General features: G+C 43.6%; 1 protein-coding gene across 5 annotated transcripts in view; it reads right to left on the bottom strand.

Moving 5' to 3' along the window:
• The window catches only part of Oatp26F (Organic anion transporting polypeptide 26F), a 669,510-nt gene that overhangs the window by 51,744 nt on the left and 603,943 nt on the right, over positions 1-13,823 (bottom strand). For all 5 annotated transcript variants that reach the window (XM_070099851.1, XM_070099848.1, XM_070099850.1 and 2 more), the window contains one exon: positions 11,248-11,505. In XM_070099851.1, coding sequence (XP_069955952.1) covers positions 11,248-11,505 — 258 coding nt within the window. The remainder of the gene's footprint in view (positions 1-11,247; positions 11,506-13,823) is intronic.

Below are 13,823 nucleotides of genomic sequence, written 5' to 3'. Positions count from 1 at the left end.
GAGTACTTGAAGGGGAGAAACTGACCGATGAAGCTGATTCTCAGGACAGAAACAGTGCGGAAGAGGATCCTCCAAGAGAAACCACGGTTGAAAAGCTCGGAAGAGTACAAAAAGGTGTTCCTAGACAGAGACAGAACACAAACAGAGAGACAGCAGCTGAGGGAGAGGACAAAAAGCGAAAGGAGCTAGGAAAGGAGACAAGGATGGAACCAGCAGAGGTCAGTCAGAGCAGAACAGAGCAGCAAGGGCAAGCACACACACAACTATCCTCAGAACCCCACAACCTATCACACCATCCCAACACACAATACAATCCATACCCACAGCTTCCACCCAACCCCCAACCATAGAATCCCACAGTATGCTACCAGGTCTCCCACCCCCACAGGCCCCGCAAACCACAGTGCTGGAAAGGAAACTAAAGGTATGGTACACAAAGGCTGATGGAATAACAAACAAGTGGGAGGAGTGGCACGAAAGAGTCAAAGAGGCATCACCAGACATCATAGTGATCACAGAAACCAAGCTTACAGGTATGATAACAGATGCCATCTTTCCAGTGGGATACCAGATCCCGAGAAAAGACAGAAGGAACAGGGGGGGTGGAGGAGTGGCATTGCTGATCAAACACCGATGAAGAAGAAAGTGATTACATAGCGGGAACGCTTCACTCTGGAAGTCCCAAGGTGATAATTGCAGTGATGTATAACCCACCACAGAACAGCAGGAGGCCAAGGCAAGAGTATGACGAGAGCAATAGAGCGGTGGTTGACACTGGCTGCAGTGGCCAGAAGAGCTCATGCATGCAGGGCAAAGCTCCTGATCATGGGCGACTTTAACCACAAGGAGATCGAATGGGAGAACTTGGAGCCACATGGGGGCCAAGATACATGGAGGGCTAAGATGATGGAGGTGGTACTGGAAAACTTCATGTACCAACACGTAAGGGACACTTCAAGAGAGAGAGGAGAGGATGAACCAGCAAGACTGGACTTAGTGTTCACCTAGAGTAGTGCAGATATTGTGGACATCACATATGAAATACCCCTTGGGGCCAGCGATCATGTGGTTTTGAGCTTCGAATACACAGTAGAGCTACAAGTGGAGGGGGAAGCAGGAAGGCCAGGACAAATGAAACCAAACTACAGGAAAGGGGACTACACAGGAATGAGGAACTTCCTGAATGAGGTTCAGTGGGAGAGAGAACTGGCAGGGAAGCCAGTTAATGAGATGATGGAATATGTAGCAACAATGTGCAAGGAGGCTGAGGAGAGGTTTGTACCCAAGGGTAACAGGAATAATGAAATAGCCAGGATGAGCCCATGGTTCACCCAAAGATGCAAGGAGGCAAAAACCAAGTGTGCTAGGACATGGAAGAAATATAGAAGGCAAAGGACCCAGGAGAATAAGGAGAGCAGTCGTAGAGCCAGAAACGAATATGCACAGATAAGAAGGGAGGCCCAACGTCAATATGAAAACGACATAGCAGCAAAAGCCAAATCTGACCCGAAGCTGTTATACAGCCACATCAGGAAGAAAACAACCGTCAAGGACCAGGTAATCAGGCTAAGGAAGGAAGGAGGAGAGACAACAAGAAATGACCGTGAAGTATGTGAGGAACTCAACAAAAGATTCAAAGAAGTGTTCACAGAGGAGACAGAAGGGGCTCCAGAAAGACGGAGAGGTGGGGTACACCACCATGTGCTGGACACAGTACACAACCGAGGAAGAAGTGAAGAGGTTTCTGAGTGAGCTAGATACCTCAAAGGCAATGGGGCCAGATAACATCTCTCCATGGGTCCTGAGAGAGGGAGCAGAGGCGCTATGTGTACCCCTAACAACAATATTCAATACATCTATCGAAACAGGGAGATTGCCTGAGGCATGGAAGACAGCAAATGTGGTCCCAATCTTTAAAAAAGGAGACAGACATGAAGCACTAAACTACAGACCAGTGTCACTGACATGTATATCATGCAAAATCATGGAAAAGATTGTCAGGAGAAGAATGGTGGAACATCTAGAAAGGAATGATCTCATCACCAGCATCCAACATGGTTTCAGAGACGGGAAATCCTGTGTCACAAACATACTGGAGTTCTATGACATGGTGACAGCAGTAAGACAAGAGAGAGAGGGGTGGGTGGATTGCATTTTCTTAGACTGCAAGAAGGCGTTTGACACAGTACCACACAAGAGATTAGTGCAAAAACTGGAGGACCAAGCAGGGATAACAGGGAAGGCACTGCAATGGATCAGGGAATACTTGTCAGGAAGACAGCAGCGAGTAATGGTACGTGGCGAGGTGTCAGAGTGGGCACCTGTGACCAGCGGGGTCCCACAGGGGTCAGTCCTAGGACCAGTGCTGTTTCTGGTATTTGTGAACGACATGACGGAAGGAATAAACTCCGAGGTGTCCCTGTTTGCAGATGACATGAAGTTGATGAGAAGAGTTCATTCGATCGAAGACCAGGCAGAAATACAAAGGGATCTGGACAGGCTGCAGACCTGGTCCAGCAACTGGCTCCTGGAGTTCAATCCCACCAAGTGCAAAGTCATGAGGATTGGGGAAGGGCAAAGAAGAACGCAGACGGAGTACAGTCTAGGGGGCCAGAGACTACAAACCTCACTCAAGGAAAAAGATCTTGGGGTGAGTATAACATCAGCCACATCTCCTGAAGCGCACATCAACCAAATAACTGCTGCAGCATATGGGCGCCTGGCAAACCTCAGAACAGCATTCCGACATCTTAATAAAGAATCGTTCAGGATCGTGTACACCGTGTATGTTAGGCCCATATTGGAGTATGCGGCACCAGTTTGGAACCCACACCTAGCCAAGCATGTAAAGAAACTAGAGAAAGTGCAAAGGTTTGCAACAAGACTAGTCCCAGAGTTAAGAGGTATGTCCTATGAGGAGAGGTTAAGGGAAATCAACCTGACGACACTGGAGGACAGGAGAGATAGGGGGGACATGATAACGACTTACAAAATAGTGAGAGGAATTGACAAGGTGGACAAAGACAGGATGTTCCAGAGACTGGATACAGCAACACGGGGACACAGTTGGAAGCTGAAGACACAGATGAATCAAAGGGATGTTAGGAAGTATTTCTTCAGCCACAGAGTAGTCAGGAAGTGGAATAGTTTGGGAAGCGATGTAGTGGAGGCAGGATCCATACATAGCTTTAAGCAGAGGTACGATAAAGCTCATGGTTCAGGGAGAGTGACCTAGTAGCGACCAGTGAAGAGGCGGGGCCAGGAGCTTGGACTCGACCCCTGCAACCTCAACTAGGTGAGAACTAGGTGAGTACACACACATACATCCAAGCTGAGTGAGCTAGACATCTCAAAGGCGATGGGGTTGGCTAACATCTTTCCATGGGTCCTGAGAGAGAGTGCAGAGGCACTATGTGTACCCCTAACAACAACATTCAACAAATCTACCGAGATAGGGAAATTACCTGAGGTATGGGAGACAGCAAATGTAGTCCCAATTTTTAAAAAAGGAGACAGACAAGAAGCACTAAACTATAGACCAGTGTCACTGACATGTATAGTATGCAAAGTCATGGAGAAGATTATCAGAAGAGTAGTGGAACACCTAGAAAGGAATGAGCTTATCAACAACAACCAACACGGTTTCAGGGACAGGAAATCCTGTGTCACAAATCTACTGGAGTTCTATGACAGGGTGACAGCAGTAAGACAAGAGAGAGAGGGGTAAGGCGTTTGACAAAGTTCCACACAAAAGATTAGTGCAAACACTGGAGGATCAGGCAGGGATAACAGGGAAGGCACTACAATGGATCAGAGAATACCTGTCAGGAAGACAGCAGCGAGTCATGGTACGAGGCGACGTGTCAGAGTGGGCGTCTGTGACGAGTGGGGTTCCACAGGGGTCAGTCCTAGGACCGGTGCCGTTTCTGGTATTCGTGAACGACATGACGGAAGGAATAGACTCCGAAGTGTCCCTGTTTGCAGATGATGTGAAGTTGATGAGAAGAATTCATTCGATTGAAGACCAGGCAGAACTACAAAGGTATCTGGACAGGCTGCAGACCTGGTCCAGCAATTAGCTCCTGGAGTTCAACCCCACCAAGTGCAAAGTGATAAAGATTAGGGAAGGGCAAAGAAGACCGCAGACGGAGTACAGTCTAGGGAGTCAGAGACTACAAACCTCACTCAAGGAAAAAGATCTTGGGGTGAGTAAAACACCAGTCACATCTCCTGAGGCGCACATCAACCAAATAACTGCTGCAGCATAAGGGCACCTAGCAAACCTAAGAACAGCATTCCGCCATCTTAATAAGGAATCGTTCAGGACCCTGTACACTGTGTATATAAGGCCCATATTGGAGTATGCGGCACCAGTTTGGAACCCACATCTAGCCAAGCACCCTAAAGAAACTAGAGAAAGTGCAAAGGTTTGCAACAAGACTAGTCTCAGAGCTAAGGGGTATGTCCTTCGAGGAGAGGTTAAGGGAAATCGACCTGACGACACTGGAGGACAGGAGAGATAGGGACAACATGATAACGAAATATAAAATACTGAGAGGAACTGATATTTTGACAGAGACAGAATGTTCCAGAGATGGAACACAGCAACAAGGGGACACAGTTGGAAGTTGAAGACAGACAGATCACATGGATGTCAGGAAGTATTTCTTCAGTCGCAGAGTAGTCAGGACGTGGGAAGCGATGTAGTGGAGGCAGGATCCATACATAGCTTTAAGCAGAGGTATGATAAAGCTCATGGTTCAGGGAGTGACCCAGTAGCATCCAGTGAAGAGGCGGGGCCAGGAGCTATGGATCGACCCCTGGAATCACAACTAGGTGAGTACACACACACACACACACACACACACACACACACACACACACACACACACTACATAGGCATGAGGACTTTTTTACATAAGGTACAGTGGGATAGAGAACTAGTGGGAAAATCAGTAAATGAAATGATGGAATTCGTGACCACAAAATGCAAGGAGGCAGAGGAGAGGTTCGTAACCAAGGGTAACAGAAACAATGGGAATACTAAACGAGCCCTTGATTCACCCAAAGGTGTAGAGAAGCCAAAACCAACTGCTCCAGAGAATGCTAAAAGTACAGAAGACAAAGGACCCTGGAAAATAAGGAGATCAGCTGAAGAGCCAGAAATGAATGTGCACGGATATGGAGGGAGGCCCAGCGGCAATACCAGAATGATATAGCTTCGAAAGTCAAATCTGACCCAAAGCTGTTGTACAGCCACATCAGGAGGAAAATAACAGTCAAGGATCAGGCAATTGCAACCAGACTGAGGAAGGACGAGGAAAGATCACAATAAATGACAAAGAAGTATGTGAAGAGCTCAGCATGATAGTGGAGACAGAAAGGACTCCAGCAAACCGGGATGGAAGTGTACACCAAAAGGTGCTGGACACACTACATACAACAGAGGAGAAGGAGGTGAAGAGGCTGGTAAGCGAACTAGATAGCACAAAGGCCGTGGGACCGGACATCTCTCCGATGGTCCTGAGGGAGGAAGCAGAGTCACTATGTGTGCTTCTGATAATAATCTTCGACACATATCAAAACAGGGCAACTCCCTGAGATGTAGACGACGAGAAATGTAGTCCCAAACTTAATGAGGCTACATTTGTCATTTGCAGGTGACATTAATAATAATAATAACAATAATCATCATCATCATCACCATCATAATAATAATAATAATAATAATAATAATAATAATAATAATAATAATAATAATAATAACAATAATAATAATAGTAATAATAATAATAATGTTTATTTTGACATGATACATGGTTGTACAAAGGAATATAATAGCTGGGTGTAGATGCCTAAAGCCCCTGTGTATGCAGAGCATTTCGAGCATTAAACTGCATAATATGCGAAGTCATGGCGAAGCTTATCAGAAGAGCGAAGGAGCACTTAGAAACGAATCAGCTTATAAACGATACCCAGTACAGTTTCATGGAGGGGAAATCCTGCGTCATAAACCTAATGGAGTTTTAAGACAAGGTGGCAGAAGGAAGATAGGAGAGGCAGGGTAGACTGCATCTTCTTGGACTGCAAGAAGGCTTTCGATACAGTTCTGCACAATAGATTAGTGCAAAAGAAGGAATAACAGGATTAACAGGAAAGGCATTGCAATACATCAGAAAATACCTGACAAGAAGGAAACAACGAGTGATGGTACGTGACGAGGTGTCAGAGTGGGCGCTTGTGATGAGCGGAGTTCCATAAGAGTCAGTCCTAGGGCCGGCGCTCTTTCTAGTATATGTGAATGACATGACAGAAGGATAGATTCAGAGGTGTCCCTGTTTTCAGACGACGTGAAGCTAATGCAGAGAATTCAAGTGGATGAGGATCAGGGAAGACTACAAAGGGATCTGGACAGGCTGCAAGTCTGTTCCAACAACTGGCTCCTGGGATTTAACCCCATTAAATGCAGTCATGAAAACTGGGAAATTCAAAGAAGTCTGCAGACAGAATACAGGCTAGATGGCCAAAGACTCCAAACTTCACACAAGGAAAAGGATCTTGGGGTGAGTATTATACCGAGCACTTCTACTGAGGCGCACAGCAAACAATAACTGCTGCAGTATATTGGCGCCTGGCAAACCTAAGAATAATGTTTCGACACCTGAGTAAGGAATCATTCAAGATTGTGTACACCGTGTACGTCAGACCCATTATAGAGTAAGCAGCACACGTGTGGGACCCACACCTGGTCAAGCCGTCAAGAAATTGGAGAAAGTGGAAAGGTTTGGAACAAGACTAGTCCCGGAGCTAAAGGGTATGTCCTACGAGGAGAAGTTAAGGGAAATCTACCTGACGACACTGGAGGATAGGAGGGATAAGGGGGATATGATAATTATATATTTATAAAATACTGATGGGAATTGACAGGGTGGATAGTAACAGGATGTTTCAGAGATAAGACACAGCAACAAGGGAACACAACTGGAAGCTGAAAATTCAGATGAGTCACAGGGATATTACGAAGTATTTATTCAGCCATAGAGTTGTCATGAAGTATATAGAGTGATGTAGTGGAGGCAGGATGCATACATAGCTTTAAGATGAGATATGACAAAGCTCATTAAGTAGGGGGAGAGTGGACTTAATAGCGATCAGCGATGAGGCGCGGCCAGAAGCTGCGAAACAAACGCTGTATAGTCCTTGTGGCTTAGCGCTTCTTTTTGATTATAATAATAATAATGTGAAACAACCTCTGCAATCATAAATGAGTGTAAATATGCGAGTACACACACTCTCTCTCTTTCTCTTATGAGTATAACACAAATGCTACAAAACACAAATTCTTAGGATTTCTCCCGGATTTAAGTTCTGTCCATAGTATACTTAATATTGAAGTTAGTGACTTTATACACGTCTTTACAAATAAAAACTCCGTTAATAGTACCCCCGGCGGTGCATGTGTTGGCATGTTTTCAATTTCTGGTTCTAATTCTATTGCGTTAATGTTTACGTCAGATATATTTGTAAGGGAGTCAAGGTAATGAAAAAACTGTGTTCTCTACTCTACTTTCGTTCAGTGGATTGTTGATCACCGATTAATATTACTCTTTCAGAACGAGTCTTCCTTACGTGGTCAGTGTATGAACCTCCTGAGTCACGAGTCAGTTCCACAGGTGCTTCTTGATTTAGATTTCGAGTATGTGTGGAAATATTTAGTATTTTTTTTTTTTTTGTCAATTTCATGTACAGCTTTTTTTCCTTTTTTCTTTCTTCCGTTTAGTGTGAATGTTTAAATTTCTTCCATGTATCGCTGATCTCTCTATTTAGATTGTCTTTCTTCAGCTGTGGCACATTTTCGTTTTTAGGTAATTCAACAAGCCATGTTTTCTTTTGTTCATTCTTCTTCGTTCCCTTCCTACACGGGATCTTCTTGTACTTTGTCTAAACGGAACATAATACACAGAGTTTATGTGTTTCCAAATACAATTTTTCCAAGTACAAGTGTAGGTTTAGGATGCTCGTGAGTGTTTCTCCGGGACTGGCTGATAGTTCTTTAATTTTGTCCCGGTCAATTCTCCGGTTGCTGAAGTTAGATTTACTAAATATTTATATTCTTCCACTATTTCTATGTAATGTCTTTGATTAGCTCCTCATTATTCGTGAACATCAACTCTAGTGTATTTTCATTTCTATTAGGTTTAGTTAGTGAGAAATATTTCTACGGAGGCCAGTTAGCTCTCTGATATGTATCTGTTTGGCTAAGGTTCCTCCTGGCATCATTTCTAGTACGATAATGTTGTTTATCATCTTTTGTTTCACATCTCCCAGGGAGGGTGGAATCTCTGAGGAGAATAATAGTTTCTGAAGAATAATTAAAAGATTTTCGATGCAGCTTTCTTACTTAACTGTTCCGTGAATTCCTCAGTTGTTACTGACAGGTTTATGAACAAGAATGAAGAGAACAGTTCTGTGCAACAAAATATATCTTCCATGCTGTGTCTTATTTACTATATCATAATTACACTGTAATTCTTTACATTTATCTCAGTGTCCAAAACATTTTCTCTACATCATGTGACTTTGTGAATGATCCCAACATTTGCTTCTGTGAAAAGCTCACTTAGAGTTAACTTTGGTATTATTTATTTTCAAACCCTAAGTGTTGGCAAAAAAAAAATGGGAAAGATATTACCACTTGGATTTTTTGAATTTTGTGTGAGCTTTGTTAGTACATCTGTAATATGGTTCTGCTGTATAGTCCTTGTGGCTTAGCGCTTCTTTTTTGATTATAATAATAATAATAATGTAATATGGTTCTTGGTGTACATCTTCCAAGTACTATAAGTACTGATTGTGATGCGGAGTGTTGTGTGAGTGACACTGGTGTGTGACGAGCTGATTCACAATGTTCCAGTGTCATGTATCTCTCTAGTCCCTCTTGTCTTTCGTACACTAGCATCTTTCACTCTCTAATTGTTTTGCCGTTATTACGCTGGGCATTGCAAAATGTCTATAAAAAACGCTCCATATATAATGACAGTTTGCAGTATTTGTTCTGAAACCGGAGGCGTATTAGTCCTGAGGAGTAGCCAGGGCAAGACAGGAGCAGGTGAGGTGTGTTTTTGAGTCAGTACGGAGACAGCGGCAGCTGGAACAAGCTGTCATCGTTTTGTGTTTGTGTGAGTAGGGGGAGGGGTATGATTTTTTGGAAAGTTTATGCCATACGTTGCTTTAATATGTATGTAATTACTCTCCTGATATATCTGTAAGGCCCTGGTATGAGAAGAAGCTTGGTTAAGTTTTGGGAGAATACTCGTGTAGTGTCCTGCCTGCAGGCCAAGAGGCCGGCAGAAGGGGGGGATCATGGAGCCCCCCCTGTTTATAAATATTTGTTTTTTAACCACTGTAGCAGTGTGCTAGTGAGCTAATGTGAGTACATGGTAAAGATGTACTGGAGTCTGGTGATTTCTGTATATAGTGGGTACGTTGTATGTGGTATATGTAAGTTTGGTATTAATATAGTTATATTTTTGTATGTTTAGTTTTGTGTCCTTCCTTATAATAAATAAGTATTGACCATTATAATTAACGCTTAATGTGAAGGAAAAAGCTTGGAGCTAGGTTGGTTTATGTGGTTTAATAGTTTACATGCCCCTAGACAGGCTGTATACCCCTAGAAGCCAGGGCAGTTATTTACGTAGCGTAGTAATTACGTTAGAGTCGTTCACTGTGTCCTTGGCTTCTTACTAAGTACCTCCGCATCGCTGTGCCTCTTCACGTATAACTTTGGCCAACTCAGGGCATAACATTTTCTTGTCAGGTTATAATTCCATATTTCTGGATGAAAGTACGTACAGTATTTAACAGTGAACACTCACGTTCTCAACACGGAATACTTTCTTATACGCATTATTGCAAATCTCACTATCATAGTATATTCATGTTTCACTTTTTTTTGTCCGTTTCATTAGTGTTTCCCATCTTGTTAATTTCAATGTATTTTTGAGATTTCTTGTCCATGTTGCTCTGCATATTTATCTTGTGTTTCAGCATTTTCTCTCTAGTATGCTTCCTGTATTCTTCCATTACACATAACTATGTCTGTCTCCTTTGTATTGCTCTGTACCTATATTCCTAACTTATCACTAAATATTAGTGAGACAAAGATCGTAAAGTTACTGTAGATCCCGACCTTCATATACAACATATGTATCATGTTTGTAGAATGAAAATTAAAATTAAAGCAGCTACTGAGTTACACAAGAAGCACAAACTTACAAGTAGCAAAAATAATAAATAAATATTGTGAACCTGATCTTATTTTCACTCCTATCTCTACCATTTATTGGTCAATGCCTATTTAAAAAGTGATAATTATGACTGAACTGAATGAGTTAAGTTAAATTGGAATACTGTATTAATAGGATAGTAATGACCATTTTTAGAATCGTCGTGACAGTCGCCAGGAGTGACTGTTAACTGCGCTGTGTACTCACCTAATTGTGGTTGCAGGGGTCGAGACTCAGCTCCTGGCCCCGGTGTGTGTGTGTGTGTGTGTGTGTGTGTGTGTGTGTGTGTGTGTGTGTGTGTGTGTGTGTGTGTTTACCTAATTGTAGTTGCAGGGGTTGAATCATAACTCCTAGTCCCGCCTCTTCACTGGTCGCTACTAGGTCCACTCTCTCCGTGCTCCATTAGCTTTATCATACCTCTTCTTAAAGCTAAGTATGGATCTTGCCTCCACTGCATCACTTTGTGTGTGTGTCTTTGTAAAATTTAATGTTTTTCTCTTAAAACTGAGGATTTCTTTATAAAATATTAGCGAGGCAGCGCCATTTTACTCAGAAGTTTAACTGTATTAACCACTAAATAAAAAGAGTAATATTTGTATGTGTACGATATTCATTTAATCAAATATACACATTCAATAATAACCAACATGGAGACAGAAACTCAGAAAATTAATTAATCTGTATATTTCGACCCGCTGCTGAGGTCCTCTACAGCAACTCAATTTTCTGACTTCAAGTGAGTTACTACACTTTCTTTAGTTACTCAATTATACATAATATTCGTATATCTATTAAAAAATAATAAATTATCAGAATTCTTAACAGACACGAAGCAAAACAAACATTAATCAGTAAGTTACATGTGCGAAAGTTTGGTATATTTATTGACAATAAATAAAGCAAACTGCTGCACATGACGTTTACTCATTTATTTGTCAGTATTGTGTTCAAGACTCACCGACAATGAGTGCGGCATAACTGGCTGGAATGCTGAATTGATTTTCTATAAACTTTGGCATGAAGGTGGCGAATCCGGTGAGTAGGATGCCTTCAGTAGCCCCGGCCAGGGAGAGTGCTACGAAGGTAGGATTACAAGCCAGCACCCGCACAGCACCAGGCAGGTCCTTCAAGCGTCCGAACCCACTAGCAGCAGGAGTGCTGGAGGACCCAGTGGCGTAGGCCTCAGACACTCTCTCAGCCTTGATGGCCTTGGCACCTGCAAACATACTCAGAGTAAGACACGTAGTAGACCTGAGACACTCTCAGCCTTGATGGCAACAACACCTACAAACACACACACACACACACACGGGGCCAGGAACTGTGAACGATATCTGCAACCACATATAGGTGAGTACACACACAGACACAGACACAGGTTCAGTGTTCACTTTCCTGGTTTAGTGTTCACTTTCGTGGCTCGGTGTTCACTTTCAGGGTTCAGTGTTCACTCTCCTGGCTCGGTGTTCACTCTCCAGGTTTCAGTGTTCACTCACCTGGCTCAGTATTCGCTCACCTGGTTCAGTGTTCACTCACCTGGTTCAGTGTTCACTCTCCTGGTTCAGTATTCACTCACCTGGCTCAGTGTTCACTCACCTGGTTCAGTGTTCACTCCTGGTTCAGTGCTCACTCACCTGGTGCAGTGTTCATTCACCTGGTTCAGTGTTCACTCACCTGATTTAGTGTTCACTCACCTGGTTCAGTGTTCACTCACCTGGGTCAGTGTTCACCCTCCTAGTTCAGTGCTCACCCTCCTGGTTCAGTGTTCACTCACCTGGTTCAGTGTTCACCCTCATAGTTCAGTGTTCACTCACTTGGTTTAGTGTTCACTCTCGTGGTTCAGTGTTCACTCACCTGGTTCAGAGTTTACTCTCCTGGTTAAGTGTTCACTCACCTCGTTCGGTGTTCACTCACCTGGTTCAGTGTTCACTCACCTGGTTCAGTGTTCACTCTCTTGGTTCAGTGTTCACTCTCTGATTAAGTGTTCACTCACCTGGTTCAGTGTTCACTCACCTGGTTCAGTGTTTACTCTCCTGGCTCAATGTTCACCCTCCTGGTTCAGTGTTCACCCTCCTGGTTCAGTGTTCATCCTCTGATTTAGTGTTCACCCTTCTGGTTCAGTGTTCACCCTCCTGGTTCGGTGTTCACTCACCTGGGTCAGTGTTCGCCCCCCTGAATCAGTGTTCATCCTCCTGGTTCAGTGTTCACCCTCCTGGTTCAGTGTTCACCCTCCCGGTTCAGTGTTCACCCTCCCGGTTCAGTTTTCACCCTCCCGGTTCAGTGTTCACCCTCCTGGTTCAGTGTTCACCCTCCCGGTTCAGTGTTCACCCTCCTGGTTCAGTGTTCATGAGTGAAACAATAAGCAAGTGGTTCTATATTCTTATGTTGACAAAATGTAATAATTATAATGAAAATTATTATTATTGGAAAAACATTAATTAAACATACATTATGCATCTGCATTTCGAAATAATTGGAAAAAAATACGAATATATAACAAAGAACGACATAAATAAAAGTACATGCACACACACACACACACACACACACACACACACACACACACACACACACACACACACACACATTGGGACACTGGGAAGACAAAACAGTGGGGTAGACTAACAAGGGGTATACCAACAAGTGCTGGATGAATTACACACAACTGAGGAGGAGAAGATGCTCCTAAGTGACCATGATACCTTAAAGGCGGTGGAACCAGACATCTCTCTGTGGGTCCTTAGAGAGGGAGCAGAGACACTGTGCCACTAACCAAAATCTTCAACACTAACCAAAATCTTCAGGAGGAGAGTGGTGGAGCACCTGGAACGGAACAAGATTATAAACGACAGCCGGAAGGCAAATCCTGTGTCACAAACCTACTCGAGTTTTATGACAAGGTAACTGAAGTAAGAAATAAGAGGGAAGGGTGGGTTGATTGCATTTTCTTGAACTGCAAGAAGGCCTTCGACACAGTTCCTTACAAGAGATTAGTACAGAAGCTAGAGGATCAGGCACATACAACAGGAAGGGCACTGCAACGGATCAGAGAATATCTAACAGGGAGACAACAGCGAGTTATGGTCCGTGATGAGGTATCACAGTGCGTGCCTGTGACGAGCGGGGTCCCACAGGGGTCAATCCTGGGACCAGTGCTATTCTTGGTATATGTGAACGACATGACGGAAGGGATAGACTCAGAAGTGTCCCTGTTTGCAGATGTGAAGTTAATGAGGAGAATTAAATCAGATGCGGACCAGACAGGTCTACAAAGAGACCTGGACAGGCTTGATGCGTGGTCCAGCAACTGGCTACTAGAATTTAACCCCGCCAAATGCAAAGTCATAAAGATCGGAGAAGGGCAAATAATATCGCAGACAGAGTATAGGCTAGGCGGCCAAAGATTGCAAACCTCAAGGAGAAAGATCTAGGAGTGAATATACCGAGTACGTCGCCAGAGGCACACATTAACCAGATAACTGCTGCGGCATATGGGCGCCTAGCAAACCTGAGAATAGCGTTCCAGTACCTCAG

This window comes from Cherax quadricarinatus, chromosome 69 (genome assembly GCF_038502225.1).
Source record: "Cherax quadricarinatus isolate ZL_2023a chromosome 69, ASM3850222v1, whole genome shotgun sequence".
Classification (NCBI taxonomy): domain Eukaryota; kingdom Metazoa; phylum Arthropoda; class Malacostraca; order Decapoda; family Parastacidae; genus Cherax; species Cherax quadricarinatus.
This window is presented reverse-complemented; position numbering and strand designations above follow the sequence as displayed.